Source organism: Rattus rattus, chromosome 9, assembly GCF_011064425.1.
Source record: "Rattus rattus isolate New Zealand chromosome 9, Rrattus_CSIRO_v1, whole genome shotgun sequence".
Classification (NCBI taxonomy): Eukaryota; Metazoa; Chordata; class Mammalia; order Rodentia; family Muridae; genus Rattus; species Rattus rattus.
This window is the reverse complement of record NC_046162.1, coordinates 10,827,458-10,854,073: the sequence shown is the minus strand read 5'-3', so window position 1 is coordinate 10,854,073 and position 26,616 is coordinate 10,827,458. Positions and strand designations below refer to the sequence as shown.

General features: G+C 48.6%; 1 protein-coding gene across 4 annotated transcripts in view; it reads left to right on the top strand.

Annotated features, from left to right (window-relative positions):
• Snx29 (sorting nexin 29) overlaps positions 1-26,616 on the top strand; it is a 405,066-nt gene that overhangs the window by 105,696 nt on the left and 272,754 nt on the right. For all 4 annotated transcript variants that reach the window (XR_004389065.1, XM_032912855.1, XM_032912856.1 and 1 more), the window contains 2 exons: positions 6,037-6,100; positions 8,350-8,478. Coding sequence is in view for 3 of the 4 variants with exons in the window: in XM_032912855.1 (XP_032768746.1) it covers positions 6,037-6,100; positions 8,350-8,478 (193 nt within the window). In the remaining variant the exon portion in view is untranslated. The remainder of the gene's footprint in view (positions 1-6,036; positions 6,101-8,349; positions 8,479-26,616) is intronic.

Sequence of the window (26,616 nt, the reverse complement as noted above, 5' to 3'; positions counted from 1 at the left end):
GTGGGCTTTACGTGCCAGTGTTTGCATTTGTCCTATTTAGATCTCTGCCTGGCGACTAAGGAACCATAGCAAGAATCCAGCAGTTTAACTTTTTTTTTTTTTTTTTTTTTTTTTTTTTTCCGGAGCTGGGGACCGAACCCAGGGCCTTGCGCCGCTAGGCAAGCGCTCTACCGCTGAGCTAAATCCCCAACCCAGCAGTTTAACTTCTTCTTTAAGGTGGCAATGCCAGCTTGGCCTTTTGGCAAATGAACTTTTAGCTCGTGGACCTTGCTGACTGACTTTAGAACTAGGTATCCCTTGGCTAGATGCATCTGTTCCCACCTTCCTTTATCTCTCCCGTCATAGACAACAGCCTATTCATTTTGTGAAAATTCTGTATGATTGGCTCAATTGGAGCCAGCCGTCACCAGTGTCTTCCTTTTTTCTCTTATTTATAGCAGAGGCAGGGTTGAGGTGGACGGGGTGGGGTTGGACAACATGTGCTGTCGTGTTGCGAAAGCAACTGTGGACAGTGAATGTGGGGGGTTGGGGGACAGAGCCCCCATGGAGTGGGCATAGACCACTGCCCTGCCCCACCCTAAGGGGTTAGTGTCTTAGCCTAGATTCTGCCACTGAGCAAGCTGAAGGGCAAAGAGACTTTCTTCCGGGGCCAGAGCCTGAGGCTTGGGTGTCCAAAGTGGAGCCTTCATCACCTGCCTGCACTTGACAAGCTGGTTCTCCTCTCCTTACTCGGCCTCCGTGTCAGGAGACGGAAGGAGTGCGTGCTTGTGTATTTATAGTTTCGATTGCTTCATTTCCCATATTTAAGTACTGGCCTGCTTGAGACTTACTTCAGTTCACAGTAGAAGTGGAGCTTGAAGTCTTGTTTTTCACTCCCACAAATGGCTCCTTGCCTTGGCCACATTTGTGGACAGAGCTATCTTTTGTGCAGTGATTGGAAATGCTTTTTATCTCAGATCAATGTCTGATGGTTGAAGCTGACATTTTCCTGTGTCTGGCTGGATTTGCTGCTCACTCTTCTATAGCCAAGCCAAGAACTGCTTTTGAGAGATGTTCATGACCACCAGCTTTCGGATGCACTGCCTAGCACAGCCAAGCTCACAGAACCCAGTGGTCGGGGCTCTTCTTTGTGTTTTTCTGGAGATTTTGCCTCAATAAAGAGGCAGGAATCACAGTGATAGGGACCAACGAATAAAGATCTGTGCCATGCTGGAGAGGGAAGTGCACAGTAGGGAGAACCCTGCTCACACACAGCACTTGAGATTGGGAGCTGGGAAAAGTCACATGGAAAGGCACAAGGCAGCCAGCAGAGCAGCAGGAATGTTTCACATTAGAGTCTATCAGAGTGTTGGGCCACGCCTTCCCATCGCCACTGTTCTGTTGTGGAAGCCTACTGGAGGCAGGAGGGGTGCTAGCAGCCTTTCGCTCTGGGATGGGTTTTTAGAAAGGTTGCCACCTGTGTCATGTTGTTTGCACTGGCGACTCTTGTCTATCACTTGATGTTTGCAAATGCAGGGGTCCCTCCAGGAGGCTGGAAACAGTGTGTGGGGCAGGCATGGCCATGCCAGGATGATGGGGCTGGGTTGCATTGACCTCAGCTACCCTGCTGCTGCTCCATGGTGCCTTCTGCACAGCGGGATTAGGGGAGCTTTGGCCGGGCTCCCCCGGGGTTACTGAGGTGGCTGCCACTAGTTGAGTATTCTGTGTGATTCTGGGATGCGGTCCTTCAAGACTCACTGGTGGGACATAACATTTAGCTATGAATTGGAATGTCGGCATCTAGACTCTTCCTTTCTGGCTCCAGGAAGCCAGAATTTAGATGCTTATCATTCTCTCCTAGCTGGTAGGTCACTGGTGGCCTGACCCTTGGAGCATCTCTTATCTGGTCTGTTGCTCTACAATGGAGAACATTTTCAAGAGTTTCCTTTTGGACTGGAGAGATGGCTCAGTGGTTAAGAGCACTGACTTTTTCCAGAGGTCGTGAGTTCAATTCCCATCAACCACATGGTGGCTCACAACCATCTGTAATGAGATCCGATGCCCTCTTCTGCTGTGTCTGAAGACAGCTACAGTGCACTTATATATAATAAATAAAAAAGTTTCCTCTGTGTTGAGCAGCACAGGAGCTTAGTATATCCCACATCTCTTACAGAAGGGCCCCGTATAAATGACTGGCACTGTGTTTCCACCTTCTGTCCCCTTGGATTGAAGAAGCGAAAGGGACAGTGAGAACCATCAGTAATACCTGTTAAGTGCCACTGTGTTCTAGGTACCTCTTTGCATATCACCTCATCTAATCCTTACAGTATTTCTGTGAGATAGTGACTGGGTTTGGCTGGTTCTTGTTGCCGAGAGAGAGTCTTATGTAGCCCAGGCTGGCTGCTAATTCCTTATGTAGCCAAGGATAGCCTTGAACTCTTGATCCTGCTGTTTCTACCTCCCCAACACTAGGGTTACTGATGTGTGCGCCACCGTGCCTTATGAAACATGGACTTTTAAGATCCCACTTAAGATTCTTAAGGTTCTCAAAGAAGGTCACTAAACTCCAGTGACCTTAGAAGGTCAGGTGGGGAGCTGGGATTTGAGGGGAGTATGTGGCTACAGAGACGACGTCCTGTAAGTGCTAAAGCTGAGTGGCTGCCCTGTGCCTGAGACCAGACACAATTAGAGTCCGTGTAGTTTGCAAGTGCAGAAACCTGTCAAGGTTGCCAGTGCCTTGTGGCTGAGTGGGGCTTGAACTTAGGGCTGCTGGGCCCAGAGTCTGTTGTTAGAAACTTGCTGTGGGTTTTCTTGTTTCTGGAATGGCAGCTACTAGGATCTATATCTGAGCTTCTTTTTGCCCTTCATATCTGCCCACCAGGATGATATCGACCATCATAGGTGGTAGAGATTTGAGGTATTGGGTATTCTGAAGGGACTGTCAGAATCTGTTTCCTGCTCTGTTATTGATTGCCAGGAGGCTGTGAGACTAGAAACAAGGCTTGCCGGGCAGCAGCATTGTAGTTTCATAGCAAGTGCCACCATTGTCGTGGCTTTCTGTGTGTACGTATTATTTATTCATTTATAGTTAGCATATAATGTAATGAGTGCCATTGTGCCATTTGCATAATTATATATCATTATCCCTGCCACGCTCCCCATCTCCTTTGCTGCTCTCCCTCCTCTGTGGAAACAGCCCCCCTGCCTTTATGCTGCATGTATTCACCACCTTCTTACCCCGTTGCTTGCTCTCTCTCTCTCTCTCTCTCTCTCTCTCTCTCTCTCTCTCTCTCTCTCTCTCTCACACACACACACACACACACACACACACACACACAAATTTAAATCTAGACTCCACATATGAGAGAAAAATTTGTCACTTGGGGCTTCGCTGATGGCTTAGAGTATGGATGTTAGATCAGATGGCCTCCCTGGCCGCTCATCTTTCTCAAATTAAACCAAACACCTTGGTTAAACCTGCATTGAGAGGGGATCCCAGGAACTGAGATAGGCCGATGGTATGTATTGTAATCAACATGCTGTGTGCTCATGGGGAGAACAAAGTCTTTTAGTTTGCATTTATTGCTGTGAAGAAACACCATGACCATAGCAACTCTTATAAAGGAAAACTTTTAATGGGACTGGCTTACAGTTCAGAGGTTTAGTCCATTGTCATCTTGGTGGGAACATGGCAGTGTGCAGGCAGACACGGTGCTAGAGGAGCTGAGAGTCCCACATCCTGATCCGAAGGCAGCCAGCAGGACATTGTGACACTGGTGTAGCCTGAGACCTCAAAACCTGTCTGCAGGGTGACACACTTTCTCTAGTAAGGCCACACCTACCCTACCAAGGCCACATCTCCTGATAGTGCCACTCCTATGAGCCAAGCATTTAAGCACATGAGTCCACGGGGCCATTCCTATTGAAACCACCACACAAGGTGACTCACAATCTCATGCTAGTAGCTGCTACAGGGCAAGGGCAGTCAGAGAGGCTTTTCAAAAGAGCCACATCCTTACCAGGGCCTGGGCAGATGAGTTCAGGTTTTTGTAGAATGTAAGTGGAGACCCTGCCCAGGAAATCTAAGATAATATCAGTGTGTGATAACTTCCATCTTCAAGGAGAGTCTGACCACAGGTTGTGTGGTCATCCAGAGACCCCTAGGAGGCCTCTGAGCAGACACATGCTGTCACTGGGGCTGAGCTGGGAGGGAGCTTGAACACAGATTCTCAGGATTGTGCTTATGTTGATGAGCTTTCCCTCAGGAGAGGCAGAGCAGCATGGAGGGACCAAGGGCTTGTCAGTGTAACAACGTCTGCTTCAGGTCGCTCTGTGGACACTGGTGCTGAAGGTACCCGTGTCATCTCTTGCACTCTGGCCCTGCCTCAGGTACCACACAAGCATTCGTGTCAACCAGCTTTGTTGCTGCAGAGAGGAGAGGAGCAGACAGGGCTGCCAGAGGACAGTGCAGGATCTTGAGTTAGAAGACTTCTTGCCTTCCAGTCCCAGATGGTGACTGCGAACATCCCTTCTTTCTGCTCATGTATGGTTCAAGCCTAGCCAAGACTTCCAGTCGGAAAGAAAGCCTAGAGGAAAATGTAGACTCCACAGAGGTCCTGGAGTAGAGGAGTAGCCAAGCTTGTGCCCACAGTGCCCACAGTGCCCACAGTGCTTACTTGGCTGCCTGCAGGCTCAGCCTGGAATGCTTTATCCTGCCTGCTGTTGATAGAACAGAGACTCTGATTAGTTCTGTTTCCTTCATGGCCACAGTGGCATGGGGATAAATCACTTGTTAGTTTGTACGCTATAGATTTGTCAGTTAGGTAACATCTAAATGCTGGCAGCACTTTGACTTCATTCTGTGCTTCCTGCTGCGGCCTGTGAGACCCACCCCTGCCTCACTATCACTGTCAGTGAGAAGGGCGCTGCTAGTATGCTCTTGGAAGATGAATGAGGCAAAGAATGTATGAGTCCTGGTCCACTGTGTTCCCAGGCAGAGCGTGACTGGTGTTCAGTGGCTCAGTCCTGCCAGTTTTCTGCCCTAGGCCTTACCCTAGGGCCTCCTTTCTGTTTCTCAGGACTGTTTGACTAGGCCACAGGTGAACACCCTTCTTCTTGTTCCTCAGCCTCACCCTCTTCTGTTATCTTTAAATTTTTATGCCTTTATGGGAAGGCATTTTCTAGCTACTTTTTGTATTGTGAAACATTTTTAAATTGAGAGCATTTGGTAGGATCATCAGTGCCTCTGGTCTTAAAACACAAAGCTGATTACTGAGCCTTTGAGCTCCCATGCTGTGACCTCATGTAACTGGTTCTGGACATAGCCAAAGACTACTATTAGATGTGTGAGTTACGTCCTGTGCTTTCTAGAAGCCATCACAAGGGGAAATCAAGGAAACAGCTGAGACAGTGCCGACATCTCCAGCTCTTGAGATGCAGCTAGAATCTGGCCATGCCCTCAGCATGAGCATAGCACCAATGGAGGAGCTTGGAGGTAGACATGTGGTGCATATTGCTATTCCCTATCCTTGAGTTCTTTTCTGTGTGGGAAGGGTCCCAAGAGTAGCTTTCTTGAGCATATGTGCAGTGTGCAGTGTGTATTGAACATTGTCCTATGTCAGCTGTATGCTAACCTCAGAAGGCAGGGTAGGAGAGCCAGATGTTTACTAACATTGATGGACTGTCTATGCAAGCATGGAGTTCAGTACTGCCTGATCTGCTGTCTGGGCTGATGAAGAGCTGTAAGAGGCAAGAAGTCACTGCTCACAACAGATGCTGTCCAGGAATAGAGACTTGGGAAAGCACTCAGAAATTGCAAGCTGACTGTGTTCCCAAGGAGCTCACCCTTCCTCCTAACATATTATTAGTTCTTATCTTACATTGCCTGGTGACAGTTGAGCCCATTGGGTCTCAGAGGCTGTAAAAGAATTCTTGCTAGGGAACAGGGAATTTGCCTAGGCAAGCCATATGTAATGGCATGTACTGCGGGCAGGCTTCAAGGGGACAGCTTAGCAGGGATCATTACTCATCAATGTTGCCTTTGCTTTCTTCCTTCAGATGAACTGCGCCAAGCCATCGTGGCCATGATGAACAGAAAGGATGAACTGGAAGAAGAGAACGGGTACTGTGATATCCCAGCTCTCACTTGATCTGACTTTCTGTCTCCAGGGGGAGAGAATGGATGGAGTCCATGGTGCCTTGCTGCCCTAGTTGTGACTGACAACTTCCTACCTTACTATTACTTTAAATCTCTCTCTCTCTGCGTGTGTGCGTGTGTCTGTGTGTGTGTGTAGGCCAGAAGAGGGTCCGGATGCCACGAAGCAAGAGTTACAGTTAGTTTGAGTTGCCTGACATCGATGCTGGATCTTAGCAGATTTCTTCCTTTTCTGGCATGGAGCATTCAGTAGACTTCTGTGGCTTTTAAAGGAGGGACAACCAGAAACAGTGATGCTACCTTCCAAAAAGAAGGGCGTGGAAGAGGAACCTTCAGTGACAGCCAGCCCCCCTCCCCACACACTTCAGCGGCTTTTCATATAATCTCAAATATATGCAGTCATTACCATGTTCAGTCTTAGAATAGCTTTATCATCTCAAGAACATATGACACACCACTTCTGTCCATCTCCCCCCACTCCTCCATAAAACATCCTTGAAGTGACCTTTAACTAAGGGTTTATATTCTGTGTTCCAGTCCCACTCAAATTAGGGATACTTAGGGCAACATGACATTTAGGTTTTCAAAATTTTACCAAACCCAGTGGTCCACTCCAAGAGGCACAGTGTTTTCTTAATTTTTTTCTTCCTTATTGAAATCCATACTAGATACCACCAGTTGCCACCATGCGGATGTCTAAAGTTGATCATTCTCCCCTCCAGAGTCTGTGCTGAGGCTGGGGTGGGCTGGGGTGGTAGGCGTGCCCTAGGTTGTTCACAGTAGCCTGTAGGCACCAGTAGGCCGCCTGACTCAGGGAGGTGGGCAGAGGGGTCACGTGTGTGTTCACTCTCCTATCCTTTACTGGTGACAGCAGCCATAGCTCTGAGACCTGATTTTGGGTCTAGCAGACAAATTGCTTTTTGTCCTTATGGAGAGATAGGAAGGCAAAGAAGCATACATTCTAAAACAGAAGAGGCTCCTATGAGGAGTGTAGATGGTGCCATTTTCACCTAACACAGACTCTGGCCAAAGACTTCGTACCACTGCAAGGTTCATATCCTTGTACCAGCTGGAGCAGTTCTCTTGGAAGAAGCTATGGGTTTATCCTCCCTCGGGAAGAATGACAGCAACTGTATGTTGACTTCGTCTTCCCAGACAGAATCCCCCATGGCGTTTCTGTCAGGGGTGGTATGCTTCAGGAGGAGATTCTTCTCCAAACTCTTGGAGAGCTTGGTGGCAACAGGACACTGTGGGTCTTAGTGTACCTGATTCACACAGACATTCTCGGGACGTGGCTGGTATATACACCACGGTTGGTTTTCTAGACATAGCCGTTTAGGTGCAGTGAGGCAGAGCCATATGTGATTTACCTTAGGGTGGTAACTTGTGATCCTTCCGCCAACTGCTACCCCGGTCACTTTCTGGGGTAGACAGGTAATACAAATAAACATGCTACAAAGCTAAAACGTGTTAAGTGTAAGGTAACGCTGTGCTAGGATGTACTCCATAGAACGCCACACACGAGAGCTTTCATGGCAGTGCCAATGGACTGTGGGTCCTGGTATAATCTGTGGGCATCAGTGGGAGCAGGAAGAGACGTCTCTCATGGAGTGTGAGCAAGTGTTCTGTGCTTTTCTGCTGTAGAATATGCATTCGGCCTGTTATGAAACCGTCATTTGTAAGCTCTCTTACCCACTGAGGCTGTGTCAGAGCTTCTGCTCACCATGCTACACCTTTGACTGGAGTGCCTTTAAGAGCACCTTCTCGGGGCTGGAGAGATGGCTCAGCGGTTAAGAGCACCGACTGCTCTTCCAGAGGTCCTGAGTTCAAATCCCAGCAACCACATGGTGGCTCACAATCATCTGTAATGGGATCCGATGCCCTCTTCTGGTGTGTCTGAAGACAGCTACAGTTACTTATATATAATAAATGAATAAATCTTTAAAAAAAAAAAAGCACCTCCTTGGCATTTGCTAGCTCTTTGTTTCCCTTGCTCTCAACCATCCCAGGAGCAAGGACCCAGAGTCTGACCACAGGGCTGCCCAGGGCTCAGGCTCCTGGCTTTCGTTTGCTGTCTGCTAACAGCAGCTTAGGAAGGTGGAAGTGCCCTGAGGTTGTGCAGAGCCGGTGGGCAGTGATGAGCCTTGATCTGGGTGAGACTGTCGTTCAGGTGGGCTGGATGCACAGCCTCTGAACCATGTGGCCCTCTTTTGCAGGTCACTGCGCAATCTCCTTGACGGTGAGATGGAGCACTCAGCGGCACTCCGGCAAGAGGTGGATGCCCTGAGGAGGAAGGTGACAGAGCAGCAAGAGCGCCATGCCACAAAGGTCCAGGCGCTGGCCAGGTAGACGGGGCAGGGTTGGGAGGCAAACATGTGAGCCTGTTCCACACACACCTTCTTTCCCGTTTGTCTTTGAGAAAAGGTCTTACTATGTCCGGAGCCCAGACAGGCCTCACATTTGGCATCCTCCTGCCTCGGACTCTAAGTGCAAGGATCATAGGCATGTGCCACCACAGCTCATTTGTACTTCTAACAAAACAGGAAGGAGGACCAAAGGAAGCTCCATTGTTCCATTTCACCTGATGCACTTGTTTGAATAGGGACACACATGCATGTGTGTACGGGTCAGGAGGTTAACTGATGGGCGTTTTCCTTTTCCTACTACTCAGTTTGCTCTCTGCTGTCTTAACCATAACCTACCTATCCCAGGGTTCTCTGTATGAGGCAGACGTATGCACATAGAGTATTCCTCCCTCTTCGGTACACAGCTCACACTGCATCCCAGGCAGGTTCTGTATGTGTGTGCTCAGGGCTGCCGTCCTCTTTCTAGTGGTTCCTGAACGTGTTCTGGTCTGACTGTCTCAGGATTGGGCTAGCCAGTCTGCCTGTAGTGGACAGTAAGGAGGTTTTTGTTTTCTGTGATACTCCCCAGCAGCACATAACCTAAGTGTCTGCCACTGTGTTCCCACTCGAGTGTGTTTGCTAGAAGTGGTCCTGGATTTGCTGGTCCAAGTGCTAAGTATGTGCTGGCTGTATCCTTCATAGGTGCTGAGCTGTGTGGGCCTCACCATGCTGTGGTAAATGGTTCTGTTCGCAGCCATGTTCTTGGGGGAGCAAGACTTTGGGTCCTATAATAATATCACAGGAGAAAAATTAGGCTGGTGGGTAATTTTTCAAGAGCATTTCTTAAATTACAAATATTATTAAACTTATTTTTATTTAAGTGGCACTAATTATTTTTTCTGTGATGTCGTTTATATCTTATTAAGTAAAACATGATGAATTAAAATTTCTGCCTCCCATGAAAGCACCAATTCTTTTTCTGGAGTGTGTTCTCCTGTGGACATGCAACTTAGGTCCCATCGGTCCTCATCTCGTCTCCTCTGCCACGTCACTGTAAGGCAGTTTGAGGTTAGCTGTTTTTGTACACCTGTGTGTGGTATTTCATTGAATTCTGAGCACACTAATTGGTCAGTTTAGCACTTGGGTTTTTCCCAGCTTTCCCCATTTTAGGTGATGTGAGTAGCTTCTTGGCTGTGGTAGTGACTTGTCTCACTACTGTGACAAAACATCTGACAGATGTCACTTAGGGAAGGACATCACTGCAGCAGACAGGAAGTGGTAATGTAGCTGCTGACATCCCCACAGGAGGCAGGAAGCAGAGGGCTCACCCTGGTACCAAAAGTGGGTACCATTTTCAAGACTCACTTCTGCTTCCTAGACTGTATTCTAAAGGTTCCTTAACCTCCGCATGCCTCAGTACTAGACCCATGATCCTGTGGGGACATTTCATACTAAAACACTAACATTAGTGGTTCTCTCAAATTTTTTTTATGAAGCCAGGGGAGGGGTATGTGCAGAGGCTGTGTTAGGTGGTGTGGTGTGAGTGTTTTTCATGCACCTATAATTTAACACAGTCCTGTGGCCTCCTTTCTTCTACATTTCATTTCTTGAATTTCTCCTCTTTGCATCCTAACATGTCTCTAGGAAGTGGTTCTCAACCTGTGGGCCATGGCCCCTTTGGGGGAGGCATTCTAAATACTGTTTCACTGCTGCCTAAGACCATCAGAAGACACAGCTGTTTACATTATGATTCACGGCAGTGGTAAAACTACAGTTATGAAGTAGCAACAAAAGTAATTTAATGGGGGGAGGGTGATGGTCACATCATGAGGAACTGTAACAGGGTTAGCATTAGGAAGGCTGAGGAGCACTGCTCTAGGGCACCAGAGCCAGGTCAGAGGCAGTGAGAAGTAGAGTAATTACTTCCTGTTGTACCCTTCCTCACTGGTCTTCCATCTCATCTGACCTCTCTGCAGTTCCGTGGTCTTCAGAGACACTGGCTTTGGACATCTGTAACAGGGTAGGGCTATCGTCCCTTCATTTCGTTGGCTTGTGTTAGGAGTCAGCTTAGCCTCGAGCCCTGGCTCTATTCCTGGAAATTGTGTTTCTGGGTAACTTGCTCAGCTTCTGCACAAACATGCTTCTTCACCTGTGTGGAAGAGGAGTCTTATCCCCTGATGTGGACAGAGGAGGAAGGCTGTTGGATTCTTGAGATGCTTGACAAGCTGCTGTGTATGTTTAATATTGAGTGCTTTTTAGCTGTGGTAATCCTAGAGAAAAATTTATCCTACACATGGGACAGAGAGGCCATGATTTTATAATGTGAAGCCTTCTCAGCTATGTAAGAACTGTTTAAGGCATTTGGAAGGAAGTTGACAGTTTGCAGGTGGAAGGATTTCTGTAAAACAGACAAATTCTTCAAAAAGAAAAAGTGGGAGAAATCCCCCTGAGCAACTGGGCAAGTACACCTGCTCAGGCAGCTGATGGGCCAGTGCACCTGCTCAGGCAGCTGGTGGGCAAGTGCACCTGCTCAGGCAGCTGGTGGGCCAGTGCACCTGCTCAGGCAGCTGATGGGCAAGGGGACCTGCTCAGGCAGCTGGTGGGCAAGTGCACCTGCTCAGGCAGCTGGTGGGCCAGTGCACCTGCTCAGGCAGCTGATAGGCAAGGGGACCTGCTCAGGCAGCTGGTGGGCAAGTGCACCTGCTCAGGCAGCTGGTGGGCCAGTGCACCTGCTCAGGCAGTTGTTGCTTGACGGAGGTGTGGATGGGGGTGTGGAGCTAGAAGGGCTGTGTGGCACAGTCACACTGGGCAGTGGCTGTCATAGGCTGAGGCTCATGTATGTGCTGGGCCCCCCTCCTCTAACCCTTTTCCCGCACTTTACAGCTCAGGTGGCACCATCTACAATGCAGGTAGCTTAGTGGTTTAGGATACAGGTTCTGGCATTGGACTTAGGGGTCAGAGTGTGGTTTTGTTCTTAGCTAGTTACGTGACCTTAGGTGAGTTCCTAACTTCTTTAAATTCCTTTATTTGTAAAATGGGGGGAAAAAACTTGGATGAATTATCATATGGATAAAAAGAAACAGCGAGAGGCCATTTTTGCTGGTTCAGTAAAGACACTTTGTATGAGTGTTAACTACCATCACTTTTTATTAATTAGGTTACTGAAATCTTGCCTAATCAAAGGTGCATTCTAATAGCAACAAGACAGGAAGGATGGAAAGCTAGGCTATATCAGGCCCAGAAGAGCAGTCTCTTCCAAGTACCCAATAAGAGTCCATGCGTGTGCACATGTGTTTTACCAGCCTTGGGTACCTGGTGGTAAAACAGAAACACACTGAGCAGATTTAACAGTGCTTATTTCTTTTGCTCAAAATGAATGACTTTCAGCATCTGCTATGGTTCAACAAAGACCAAAGGCGTGTAACTCGTGTAGAGCTTTGTGGGCCTGGCTGCCACTCACTCCTGATGGGCAGCATTATAATCAGGTGCAGTTAAGGTGGTGTAAGTCACTTCTCTAAATAATTCATTGACTTGCTTCCAGCTGGGAGACAGATGTTAGAGAAGACTACATTACATGAGAAGTCCATTTGAAGGAAGTGTCTTAGTCTCTGGTCTTGCAGAACGCCACAGAAAAAACTGCCTCCTAGTTCTAGAAACCCAGAACTAGGGTTGAGGAGCTGTACCTTCAGGGGCCTTCGGGCATGTCAGAACACATTGGAAGGCCTCATATCACGGAGAGTGGGAGGAATAGGCACAGGATCTGCTTGTGTAACAGACATGTTTAGCACTAAGCCATGGATGAGGGCAGAACCCTTGTAACCTGTCAATTCTGTTAAAAAATTATTTAAGGGCTGGAGAGATGGCTCAGTGGTTAAGAGCACTGACCGCTCTTGCAGAGGTCCTGAGTTCAATTTCCAGCAACCACATGGTGGCTCATGAGATCTGATGCCCTCTTCTGGTGTGTTTAAAGATAGCTCATATAATCTTAAAAAATTATTTAAATTTTTATGTGTATGAATAGTTTGCTTTTGTGTATGTCTATTCACCAAGTGTATTTCTAGTGCCTGTGGAGGTCAGAAGAAGGCATTGGATCCCTAGAACTTGAGATCCTAAAAGTTGTGAGCCTCTACATGGGTACTGGGACCTGAGTTTGGGCTTTTTGGAAAAGCTGTAAGTACCCTTAGCTGCTGCACCATCTCTCCAGCCCCTGACCAAGTCCTAATGGCTACCTCTTAGCATTGCTGTGTCAGAGATTGAATCTTGCACACAGGGCATTGGGTCACTCTGAACATTTTCTGTCTTTGCTCATCATGTTAGCTGTTTCACGTCTGACAAATCATCTCCCAACTTAGTCTCCCAGAACAGTAGGTGGTTAGAATTTTCCACGGTTTCTGTGAGCGAGGTGTCTGAGAGTGGTCTTTCAGGAGATCGAGGTTGAGTTGCTGGCCAGAGTTGGTATACTCAGAGGCTTGACTCAGACTAGGGGCCAGTGTCTCCCGTCCGTCTGTTCGTCTGTTCATCTGTCCGTCCATCAGTCAGTCAGTAAGAGGCCTAGGGTCCCTAATCTGAAGGCTTCTGTTCTGTAGGCTGTTCAGTGTGACTTCCGTAGAGAAAGAACACGCCCCAGATGGAGGTCTCGAGGTTTCTGTCACCTTGGAGAGCATGCTCTTTTCTGTGGTTATGCAGAGCAACCCTGGCAGTATGGGAAGCAATACTGGGGGATGACTACCAGGAGCCAGGGTCAGCGGAGGCCACCTCAAAGGCTGCCCATCACCATCACCAGCCTTCAGCTTCCTCCTGAGGCTGCAGGGCTCCCGAGAGAAGCAGGGCCAACAGGGTATCTGTACCTTTCCAGAAAACCACATGCTTCTCTGAAGCCCTGAGGCATTGGTTTCATATGACCTGGGTGCCAGGGATTACCTAACCTAGTCTGCAGGTGGGAGCCTGGGAAATCCAGTGATGTGCTCTGAAGGCCTGGGTCCACACTGACAGCTAGGAGCCCCAGGGCAGGAGGGACCACCCCTGGCTCTAGCAGTCAGGCAGAGCGAACATTGACCTTCCCTGGTTCTTTGGTTTGGAGTCCTCAGTGCAAGGATGGCACCTGGTTGTCCTTGCCCAGCCTGGTCCACTAATTCAGATGATGACTCCCAAGGAAATACCTCAGACACCCAGAATAGAGATTTAGTCAGCTACCCTGGCGTCCATGACCCACCTGGTTAGACCTGCACACTCCACCAGTGGTTCTTCCTCCTTCCAGTCTCTCCATGCTAGTTTCACATCGCCGCTTTCTCCCTTGGCCACCATGATGGGGTCTAGGAAGGGTCTGTGGCTAAGCTGATGTGCTAAGAGCAAGGTCCAGCACTCCTGACTGGGTGCGGGGAGAGCTGGGAGTTGGTGGCCTTTGTTCCTTTGAGGGAAGATTCTAACCCGGCTTACCAGTGCACAGTAGGAGGGCGAGTAGGAGGGGCATATCAGTGCACAGTAGGAGGGCGAGGTGCAGCTCTTCCTGAGGATGGCACCTGAGTGGTGAATCTAGTCCTTCTAAGCCACTCTTCACTTGGCCTTTGTTGCTTCATCAGAGTGTAGTTGGCTTTCTCTTGTTATTACCATGTTCTAAAGGGTTCATATTTGTATGTTTGGGGCCAAAAGTGGATTGTGTTTTTTCTTGGCTTAAGTGCATCTGTCTTCCTCTTCAGAGTTAGCCCAAGACAAGTGTACTGGAGAAGAAACACACAGTGGATTGTTCGTAAAGCATCATTTGGAGAGCTGCTTCCTGTCTCTGCTGTTGTTTCTAACACTGTTGTCAGTACTTCTCTCCTCTGCCCTTGTGGTGCACTGAGGAGTAAGGAGGTTAGCAATGTGCTGGCTTCCCCAGCCTGCTTCCGCCTCCAGGCCTTACTGCTCCCAAGAGTTTCATCAAGTGGCACACAGCATCAACCTGTCCTCCTCATGTAGGCAGTGCCCTCACCTGCCGCATCTACCCCTCAACTAGGGAAGCATGGGATTCTGCTCCTGAGTCTGTCACCTCCCATAACTTCTCAGATTTGTTCCCAAGTGATGTCAGCATGTTTTAGCAGACAGAACCCGAGCATATGTTGCTATAGCAGGGAGATCTAAGAGGGAGTCACTTTCTTCAGTGCTATTGTTGGGCCTGGGCACTCGGGTGATATCAACAAATCTCTCCATGACTTTTACCTTTTTGAACTCTGGTGTGGTTCTCCCGTAGGCTCTCCACACAGAGGCTTAGGTGGTATCTAGTAGCAGCAGCCTTGTGTGGGTCCTAGGGGGAAGAGGAAAGTGTCCTCTCTGCTCTACTTTGTCCTTGGAGGAGTAGATGGCCATGACCCCTAGCCTCACCAGGTGACTACAGCAGGCAACGAGCCTGGATGTCCCTCCCCTGATTGGCATTGCTGGGAGGAGTGACTTAGTATTCCTCTGAGGTGATTTTGTCATTGCTGTGACCATGTGAGAGCCTCGAGGGAGGAAGGGTTTATTGTGCTCACAGTTTCACACTCATCACAGAGGAAGGCATGTGGGTCTCACAGCTCAGCAGCAGAAGGGTCTGAGCCTAGACTCTTCCTTCACCCATTCACTAGCTGGACTCTCTCCCCAGTGTTACGTAGCACCACACATCCAAAATGGGGAGTAAATATTCAGCCCTGTCAGCCTGTGGGGCTTTTACACCTGGGTGATGGTACTGTCTCTTCTGGCACCTGGCACAGCTTGAGGCCCTGCATGGCTGATCTTGCTGAGCCTCCCTTCTTCTTGGTTGGAGCCTTGGCTGTTGATAGTTCTAGATTCTGGGGCTGACCCGGGTCTTGGAGTCCTTTCTTTGTTCGGAGCATCTTGAAGCCTATGACACTGGCCTCCATTTGGAGGTCAGCTTCCCTGGGTGTTCCAGTCCTGCTTGGTCAGTGTGTGCCCTCTTGTTTATGGTTCCTATTGGGCTGCTAGCCAGTGAGGTCATCCACAATGATGTCTGTGTGTGAGATCGAGGGCTTCATGGCACAATTTATATTGCCTATATAGGAAAGACAGACCAGGGACCTCGGAGCCCTGCTCAGATCCTGTCTAGCATTTGTCTGGTGAGATTTTTGGCTTTCAAGGTAAGCACTAAATCTCATATTGTCTGAGAAGGCTCAAGCTCTGCTTTTTCTTGTTGGTCATCGGAGAACTATAGACTCTTCTCTGGGACAAGGACATAGGGGATATTCTGTCTGGATATGTATCTGCCAAGCACTTAGTCCAGTGGGCAACCCTCTCCTTCTTCTGGCTCTGGCATGTACCTATCAGAAGATACTTATTTTTAAAGCCAGTATAGTGGTGCATGCCTTTAATCCAGAGGTAGAGGCAGGTGGATCAGAGTTTGAGGCCAGCCTGGCTTACGACCAAGTTCCAGGACAGCCAGGTAAAGTGGAAACTTAGGGGTTCTTTGGAAAGTCAGTTGTTTGGATGGTGCTTTGCTGAGGCAGACATGTGAAGGAACGTTTCATTGGAGTGGACACGGGTGGAAGGCTAAGGCACTCATGAAGGAAAGTTTAGCTGAAGCAGGCATGGGAGAAATGATGTTCCACCAATGCAAGCATGTGAAAGGACACGTGATGAAAGATTCTTCACTGATAACATGCATGTATTGAATGGCCTGCTTTACACTGTGTAGCTGAGCTCAATTGTCAGGACTCCATAGGGAGAAATGCACCAAAAGACCTCTGGTGGTGTGCTGCGGCTTCATGCCGCTTCCTCAGACTCGAAATGACTGTCAGCTGAGACAAGACGCGTGCTGCGGCAAGACCTGTGGAGGACACATGATGTTTGGGGGTAGAAAAAGGACTCACTTGCTGGTCTTACTTCTCTGATCTTCATTTCACTGAGAGAGGCACAGCTGAGAGCTTCTCCTGGTGTCCCTGTTGGCCCTGGTCCCTCGTGCTGACTTGTGCCAAGGCTGAGGCCTGGCTATCTCTGCTAGGTAGTGCCACTGCTGCCGATTCGTGTTTGGTATCCCGACTCCACCGACCTGGACTGCTGGTTTATTTGTGAATTGTTTGTGAGTGGATGGAGCTGCTGCTTCTGACCTGCGAACTGAACTGCTGATTTCTAGACACCATAGATGGGGGCTGCTCCAAAGATTCTTTCTAAAGTCCATCACCCCTCCCTCTCCCCCATCCTCTCTTTTCCATTGCCTCTGGTGGGAGGTGGGCTAGAAGGGAGATTAAAGTGTTTAAGAACCATCACTAAAAATAGGATTTGAAAAAAAAGTTACACAGGAGTGACAGAACCTGAACTTTCTAGGCACCTCCTTCCCAGCATGGTTGCCGCAGGGTCTCTGGATGGTTTCAGAAGTGGGGTGGGGTCTAACTTTGCTATGGAGATAGGGCTAGGTCTTCAGAGCTTTGGTGGGAGCTCATCCCTTGTCTGTTGGATGGCTCCCCCCTCTGGGTAACTTTCTGTTGCCATGTGACGTGTTCTCATGAGGGAAGACAGTCTAGGGTGAGGGTGCTATGCAGGCTCTAGGAATGAGGAATGGTGGGCAAGAGAGCTGGGTCTCAGGATACACTAGGCTGCTGGGTCAACCTGCTCTTGAAGGCCTCTCTAGACCTCTCACAGTGTGGGCTGATGAATCCCCATTGCTCTTGAGACAAATTGGAGTTGGGTTTTCTGTTTCTCCTCATTTTAAGAACATTCGTCAGCAGAAGGTTGTGTCTGGCAGCATCTCCTGGCTTACCCTGGTAAGGCCTCTCCTTGGTGCTCAGGCTCAGGCACCAGCATTGCACACTGGTTACTACTGGCAGTGATGGCGTACTGCCACCAAGGGCTCAAATTTAGGTCAGAGGCTTCCTGCGGGAGGGCATGCTCTTGTGCTTACTTGGTCTCTCTTGCCTCTGATGTAGTGCCTGGCACAAATAGATCTCCATGAAGTTGGCTTGGTGAGGGAAGGAAGTGTTGTGGGGCTGTTGGTGGTGTCACCTGACCCAAGTACCTCAGAGGAATGCCTGCTGGGCTCTTTCGGAGTCAGAGCTCAGTTCTAGGGAGCTCATGGACTCGCTTGGTGCTTGTCCCAAGACTACTCTGCTCCCCTCTTAGGAAGTGCGGCTTTCTGGAAATTCTTCAACCTTCTACTTCAGCTTTAGCTAGTGAGAGCCATTATTCATGGATGACAGAACCCGCTTAGAGGCCTCTGAAGACGGGCAGTAGAGTGGCCAGGGAACTCCTGCTGTGATGGAGACCTGTTTCTCCACATCTTTTCCCCTTTTTCTTGCAACAATCAGCTTCATTACCAGGTTTGATCTCCTCTCATGATGACTAGCAGACCACGACGATGCTGTGCCCAACCACTTCACCTCAGCAGCGGGCGTCTCTTGCTTCTTGTTTCCAGGAGGTGGCATCCTTTCCTTTCTGAACTGCAGGAGTGAGTGTGGGGCTGGAGAGGCCCTCCCTTCATGGGCAGCAGTGACTGTAGACTTCCTGTGGTGGTTCCTCCCCATCACATTTAGGTTCTTTAGATGTCTCAGATCAATGTATTATGCAGTGGCTTTGGGATGACAGCCCTCAGTGGAATCTGACGGGAGCGTGAGCACCCTGTGCTACCTCCTCTCTTGTCGCTTTCTATGGTTTATGTCTCACAAAGTGCGACCTCTAGTAACCTTGTTAGTCACCAGTTTTGCCATCTCTGGACTTCATGCCAGCAGACTTGCTGTTCCTTTTTGTAAACATTCTTGATGACACTCCTAATGTCCATAGCTAATATAACATGTGCATAACAGAAGTGATTTAGGAAACCAGTCTATAGTTTATATAAAGGAGAAATGACCCAGAAGCCATTTATAATAGAAGCAGACACTGCTCTACATTGGCGGGGACAACGAACGCTAGGAAAGAAGGAGCCACAGCCTAGCAAGCGGGCAGCTCCTGGTCACAGGCTCGTTCTTAGGGAAGACCAGAGTGGTTGTTCATAACAAACACGGAATGAAAACACGGAGTGCAGCAGACCACACAGGAGATGCGGGCCGTTAGCATCTGTGAGAGGAGACTCCTGGTTCAGGTTCTACACCAGGCTTGCACGGATGGCCTGACCCAGCGCTGTGTACTGCCTACTTATGCCACACGCACCAAGAGAACCCCTGCCTCAGCCCTTTCCCTTGTCCTTTTCCTCAGGACCATCCCCAAAACACTGCAAAAAGTGTGTTTAGTCACTCTCTTGACCTGCTTCCCACATGGTCTTCTGAGCACCTGCTGTGTGTCCCGACACCCTTCACTCTGCCTCCCTCACTCAGGCTACTGACCACTTGTTTGCTGTGATGAGCTGAGGGTCCCGTCTTTGCTCCATGCTCAGCAACAGCCTCAGGTGTTAACTTGCAGCTGAGAGCAGGGAAATCTACATAGAAGTTGGGACTTGTGTGCTAGGCCCAAGCATCAGGCAGGGGCAAGTGTCTAAGGGGAAACTGCTCACCTGCAGTCTGGTGCCCTGGAGTCTTCAGGCTCTGAGTTTCCCTTGCTCATGCGTTGACTCTCGGAGAGCACCTGTTCTGTGTTAATTATGGGTTAGAAATAAACAGAGCATGGCTGACTGAGCCTAGGAGCTTGGGTTGAGGGGTGGGTGGGGTGGACAGACACAGGTGCTTACCGTTTGGCTGAGTGTTTCTGTGCTCTAGTGCACCAAGCTGTGCTTAGGTGGAAGTGTGGCATGATGTAGGGCAGGGGTGAGATTAGTTTTGCTCCAGTCTTTGGGTTTGTCTTTCATGTTTTTGTTTCTAGCAGAATCTTGGTAGATAGCCCAGGCTTTTCTTGATCTTAGTGTATAGCCTAGGCTGGCCTTGAACTCAGAGTCCTATTGCCTCAACCTGGAAAGTATTAGGATTACAGGTGAGTGCTACCATTGTTAGTTCTGTCTGAGGCTGGGGTGGAGTGAGTGCCTCAGGCACCCACTTAAGGAAATCCTTATCCACACAGGAGCCTCTGTCCCCAGTGGATGTGGGGTCATAGATCATAGATCATAGATCATAGATCATAGATCAGAGATGGCCACTTTGTGCCTAATGCTTCTTCTCTGGAAGGCCAGGGTGAAGCAGTCTCGCCCTTGTAGATTTTTTGCAAGTGCTAATGCTGATATGTGTCAACCAGAGGCCCCTGCAGGTGTCCTTGGCCAGAGCTGGCACCAGGAAAGTAATTTATTCCTCTACTTCAAGGCTACAGTCATGTTTTGAAGTTCATCTGGCGTGGTGTTGCTCAGACATAACTAACGTTCTAATAAAGAAGTCTCTGGGTTGAAGAGCGAAGCCTGCTGCTTAGCCCTGGCTGCACATTTCAGTCACCAGGGGAAGCTTATGGAGCTGTTAGGTCCAGGCCACCTTCCAGACTAATTAAGTTAGACTCTCCAGAGGCGAGACAGACTGCACAGGTAATCCCAGCCTGTAGCCAAGATTGACACCTGGAGCCCAGATGTTAACATACCCAGTGGTGGGAGTGCTGGCTTTCTGCAGCATCAGGCAGAGCTGATGGCGGGCACTTCCGAGGTTCTCCAGTGGGTGCTGAAGCTGCTGGTGACCTCCAGGGGACATTCACTGGCCCCCATTCCAGGAAGGTGAAGGGGTTTGGTATTTTTATTTCAGAACCGGATGGAGAGTCAATTTGTTATTGTTAGTTTCTTTTGGAAGTGTTGGCATTTTTTATTTTTGCTTAAGATTTTATTTTCAAGCAAGCTATAAACAACTCAAGGGATGGCTTTTTGTTCACTGATCTCTATGTTGAACTTGAGCCTATGCCTGCTCATGCTTCAACACTGAATTGCATGCTCACAGGTTAAAATTGCACACGTGCATTCTGTGGTGGAATTCTTTTTAAGGCAGTTCTTACTCTATGACCTCGTCTGGTCTTCGATTCTGATCCTCCTGCTTCAGCTTCCCCACTGTCAGGCTCAGCTAGAGGAGACTTCTGCTGTCTCTGGCTAGTTGACACTTCTTGAGAAAGTTTTTAGTTTTGTGTTTGAAAAAAATTTCCTTGCAACTATAAAAGCTGTGGAACAGCCCCAAATGGGAAGGGTCCCAAATCCCACAGACTCAACACAATCACTTTCTTCGTTCTGAGTTCATTAAGTCTATTTTCTAAGCTTAGTTTTACCACCATTAGTTGTGTGTTGAATTTCTGTGTTGTGTTTTATATTTTCTTGTTTTGTGCAGATTTCAGATCATGTTTTAGTAGGTCCACCCCAACCCCTGCTCCCAGCAGACAAAGGCATGTGTGACTGATAGTCCTTACATGTAAGACAGGAGGATTTCCTAAAGACACCCGTTTGGGTACAGTCTCTGAGTAATCCCTGGATCTCACATGGTAGAAGGGGAGAGCGACCTCCACACACGTGCCGTGGCACAGCCGTGGCACACACGTCTTCACACACGCACACACAGATTACTGCTGATGAGGCATTTTATGCCAGCTGCCTTTAGGTGCACACTCACTTCACAGACTCTGATCCAGTAGAGCATAGCAGCATTGGGGGAGATTACCCTGGTCTCTCAGCATCAGCACCAGTCACTGTGCACAGGGGGCGCTGTGTCTGGACACATTCTCGTTTATCACAATGCTACTGTGCCCCCTCCTAAGTTCCTAGAGTGTGTCACAAGCATACTGGTTTTCATTAAACCACTTCTTATGAATATTTCCCCAAAAGTCTTTCCTTCAGCTTGATTCCTAGAGTACACTTGCTGTGGTTGAAGGTCTGAGCATTTCTGAAGGCTCATGATTTGTGCTACAGTTTGGATAGTTTTCTCTTGAGGGGTCATACATAGGAGACGGGGTCTGCAGCATGGTAGTGTTGGGAGACGATGTGGAACCTTGGAAGGGCCTGCTGGGAGCTCACGGAGGGAGCTGCTCCTGGAAAGGTTAAGGTAGCTTTGTAGAGACTCCCTTCCAGCTCTGTTTCTTCTGACTCTGGCAGCAGGAAGCTACCCCTAACTGTTGACGTGCTTGCTTTAGGATATGGTTTCCTAACCAGGTAATGCACATCTGTAATGCCTAGCCTAGAGGCTCAGGTAGGAAGGCTGCAAATTCTAGGCTGGCCTGGGCTATCCAGTAAGTTAGATCTACTCTGGGCTATGTGGCAAGATCTCTCTGGAAATGATTGAAATTCTAGGCTGGCCTGGGCTATCCAGTAAATTAGATCTACCCTGGGCTATGTGGCAAGATCTCTCTGGAAATGATTGAAAGCAGTTTCTGTGTCATCTCAGCACTGTATTGCGGTAGTGCAGAGCAAATCTCTTTGCAGTAAGGAGTCTGTCTATACCCACACTCTCAGAGCAGGCTGTGAGTGGACCTAGTTCACTGTGATCGCTAAAGCTGCGTGGCTTGTCACAGTGTTTGCAGTCTTTCCCAGCCATGTGAGTACTGGGTCCACATCCACTTTCATGAGATGGTAGGTGACTGCTGTAACTAAGATCCTTGTGTCGCAGTTCTCCGTCCCTCTGTTTCCTTTCTGTGTGTAATCTCTGGAGTAGGATCCCATAGTTATGGCATGATGGTTGTAGTGGAACAAGCTATATACCTTTCTTAGGTCACTAAGTAGGACACACTCACTACAGCCTATGCTGGTACTGCCTGGTTCACCTCTACTTGACTCCTGCTCTTGGGTCTTAGAAGGTGGAGTTTGGTTAGATTCCCTCTGAGGGAGGAAGGTGGAGGGGCCAAACGCTTGAACGTTGCCTCTTGACCTGAAAATGTGCAAGTTCCCTCTCTAACAAAAGGAGCAGTGAGATTCTCTTGAAGCTGAGGGTCAGTGTGGGCTTTCCTGGTACTTCTCCAAGGGAAGTGATGGAGCACAGTGGTGGGAGGGCGGGCAGGAACACCTTAGGCACTGTTCAAGCAATCTCAGGCAGTGGAGAAAGCCACGCATTGTTTGTTTGCTGACTCTAAATCGTTTTCTTAGACTCAGGCTTTGTTGAGGAACTGGATATCCGGGGGGAATGAGCAGGATGTTGTGTTTGTGTGAGTGTCTGCCTTTGCAAGTATGTTATATACGTGAGCAGCAGACCTGTGTGTGTTCCCCACAAAAGTTGAACCACCTTCTCTGCAGCTCATCAAGATATGAGAAGCCTGCAGCTGCTCAGGAGGAGTTGGGGATTGTATCTCAAATGTCTCTTTTCCACACCAAAGTGCAGGCAGGAGGAGATAAAGTCACCAGAACCAGGAGATACGAGCCAGCCCTCGTTCACAGTTATGCCCCTTATGCCTGTGGGGGTGGGGTGGGGGCGTGGTCACTGTTCACTGTGTTTCATCTGGCTGCCTTTCCTAATGGGAGGTAGCGGAGATGAGAGGACAGAATTAAATTTACAGAGCAGCATGGAGGGATAACAGAGGTGACCCATTGGGAGAGATGTCGCTGTTGGGGAAACAGTGAGAGCGAGAAGCTGGAGCTCCTTCCTCTGCCCCGAAAGAAGGCAGCATTTGCAACTTGCTTATTCACAGAAAGTAATTTTCAAATCTTTCCAGTACAGTTCGGCTCACAAGGTGGCAATTTCTGTGTCACTGACATGAAACCTAGGTCTTAAATATAGTCAGCATGTGAGTGCCCTGAAGGCAGTGACAGTGGCAGTATGACATCACTGCCAAGCCGCTTCTTGTTATTTTGGAGCCCAAGAGTGAGCAACAGGAAGCTTGGCAGAGGGGAGATATTTTTGGCCACAGCAGCCATGTGGTTTAAAGAGAGACAACTGTCAGGTCTGGTGGCTCTGGAAGTTTTGCAGACTTTGTGTGCTGCAAAGTTTGCATTCACGGGTTTGCATGAAGGGGATCTGAGGCTCAGACACACTAGCCTTGGTTCTACCACCAGCAGATGAACTTTTCTTCAGATGCCATTTTCTTTAGACGATGCAAACTTAACCTCACTGAATGCTCGCTCCAAGGTGAAAATCCCAGAAAGTTGCTTGCTGGGCTTTAAAAATCCCAATGAACCATTTGGAAATGATAAGGTGTGTGTACGTGTATGTGTGTGTGTGGGGGGTGGTGGTGCAGGGACTAGATGGTCCAGCAGGTAAAAGTGCTTATGGCTAAGCCTGATGACCTGAGTCTGATCCTTGGGACACAGATGGTAGACGGAGAGAAGTGACCCCTCAGTTGTCCTCTGACTGTTGGAAATAAGATAATATATTCTAGAGACTAGTAGAAGTGAGTCAGTTTTAAACTACACGTCTGCAGAAATGGATAAGACAGAGAAAAGGCAAACATGGCGGGTGTACTGAGGGGCCTCAAGATGATGGCATTAATGTTCCCATGTCTCAGTTCCTGTCCTCTCCTTCCATAGGCTGTGGCCTCTTCCCAAATCTCCCTTCTATTGCTGTAGGACACAGAGCCTTAGCTAAGGAATAACCTGGGGTCTGAGATGCCATATTTTTTCCTTCACCTTTCCAGTTCCCAGAGGACTGTGGCAGCATCAGCTGGGAGAGAGGGGCCCAGCACTTCCTGCTGTCTATAACTTAGGGATTTTAAGTTCACCTTATACTGCAAATGCAATCTAGTTCTTAAAAGACCTCCACATGTGCTCTATGGCACATGCATGTGTGCATGTACACACACACACCACACATAAAATAATAAGTGTAATTTTAACAGAACTCACACAGAGCTGGGCATGAGGTAACTGAGATAGGAGGATTCTGAATCCGAGGCAAGCCTCGGCTATCGAGGAGACTCTCTCTCAGAAAGCCAAGGACCGTGAAGAGTGCTGGTCCTACATGTAGGAGGCAGTGGCCTGCAGTGTGGGAAGCTTTGCCCCAGAACCCAGCTCGCTGGGTTCCTTGTGGTAGGACACAAGGAGTCCTTTCGTGTGCACGGAGTGCTCAGACACTCTCACGAGGCAATTTCCTTTTCCAGGTTGTCTGGGAAGGGCCTCTCCTGTACCCTTGGTTTTCCTCACTGTTTCTTTGTCTTTCAAACCCCACAGAGCAGTGCCTCCTCCCAGTGTTTTCATGATGCTCTTTTTGTTTTGTGTGGCATTTTTTCATTTTGTACGTTTCTACCTTTGTGTTCACACTTCAGTCTGGTCAGGGCCTTGTCTCATTTGGTCACTGATGCGTCTGCTCAAGGCAGGATGCCCCATGGGCACCAGGATGCAGGAGGGCTTCATTGAATGAGTTAACCTCTGAATATTTGTCCCTTGTGTGTTGTTCTACTGTTTCTGGCTTATGTTTCAGGTCATTTCACGGTCTAGGATAGCTTCTGAATTCTGATATTGCATCTGTCTAAAGGCCAAAGGAAGGTGGACTCAGAGGTGGGATATAGTCTCAGAGCTGGCGATTTAGCTAAGTGAAAAGTGCTAAGCATGTGTGAGGCTCTGAGTTCAAATCTCAACACAGCAAAAAAGTGAAGGAAGTGACTCGGAAAAAAGACAATACCAGGAAATACCACAAATTCCACAAGATGGGCAGTACAGGGCCAAATGAAAGAGACAGCCTTCCCATTCGAGTTGACCGATAATTTTAAATGTTGCTCAGGGTAACCAATTGCAGTTGTCCAACTCAGGCTACTGCTGAATTCTCTGCCAAAATGTTTATAAAAAGTGTCTTGCTTGCGTGCTGGGGAACCCCAACATATGTTGGAACAATCAACCTCTTGCGGATTGCAGCAATTCCGGTCTCTGTGGCCTTATTGAGCCGGGGGTCTTTTGACGGACTCTTACATTATTTTCTGTGTTTTGCCTAAGTGTGTATACATATGTGCACCACGTAAGTGCCTGGTGCTCAGTAAGGCAGAAGAGGGCATCAGATGCCCAGGAACTGGAGCTACAGATAGTTATAGTCACCATGTGGATGCTGGGAACCAAACCTGAGTCCTATAGCAAGAGCAGCCAAGGTCTTAACCACTGACCCTCTTGCACCAACTTCTTTGTATTAGATTAAAAAAGCATTGTATGCATGCATGCGTGTGTACAAGGCACGTGTGTGTGTGCATGCGTGCATGTGCGTGCATGCGTGTGCATGTGGGTGAGACCATCTTCCTGGAGTTGGTTCTCTCCTTCCACCATGTGCTCCTGAATAGCAATCATGGTTGCATGTGCCTGGTGACCCGTTTCATTGACCCACCTCATCTCTTTTGAGGAGGTTGTAATTCTGCAGGTCTTCCCTTCTCTGCGGCCTGAGACTTACTGGTTTATGATAGAGAATGTCAATCTAAGTGAGGAGAAGGGGATTTTGGTGGACAGTGATCTGCACCGACTGCCAGACACATAGTGACCACTCATGTGAAAAGTTCACTTGTTAGGGTTTTGGCTATGATGTAGTACTGGGAATGGTGCTGTGAGTCCTGTGTGATTGTCACCATGATGGCTGTTAGGGGGTTTGCAATCAGTTTTGCCTTAAGTATTTGCTCACTCTGTGACCTTGGACTAGTGAGCTTGCCTGTGTTTTAGTTTAGTTATGTGCTAAGACATCAGGGTCTTGCCATGGACTCCTGGGTAATGTGTGATCTTGTGGCTTCAGCTTCCTGAGTGCTGGGTTTACACGTGTTCAACACCATGCCCATCCTCAATGCTTTACATTTACAGGATAGGGATAGATAGCCATGAGAAGGAGCCTCCCCCGTGATCAGAAGTGATGTGAGACCCTGCAGGCCAGGAGGCTGGTGCTTCAGGCACAGTTGGTAAATAGGTAATAGGTCATCCACGAGTCTTCACTGCTACTTTCACTCAAGGATGGCTTCTAGGTACAAGGGTATTCATTCTTCTAGAAGGCCAAATAGGAGCATTCCAGACAGACAGGATAGTCTGTGAGAAGGAGAGAGGCACAAAAGAAGAGGCCATCCTGAAGCCCCATTGCTTTGAGTCTGTGATGAGGCAGTTGTGCTTAGGTGTCTGAAAGCAGAGAAACAGTAGAAGGCTGGCACAATATGGTCTTTTTTTTTTTTTTTTTTTTTCCCAGAGCTGGGGACCGAACCCAGGGCCTTGTGCTTCCTAGGCAAGCGCTCTACCACTGAGCTAAATCCCCAACCCCCCTACAATATAGTCTTTAGGGCCATGTCCCCAGTAACCTGCCTTCTACCCAGTCTTTGTCTCCTGGTTTCCACCCCACACCCCGGTAGTGCCATCAGATTACAACTCTATCGAGAATCAGTCAGTAACTGATTAGGGCAGAGCCTTCATTTCCACTCACTTCAGAG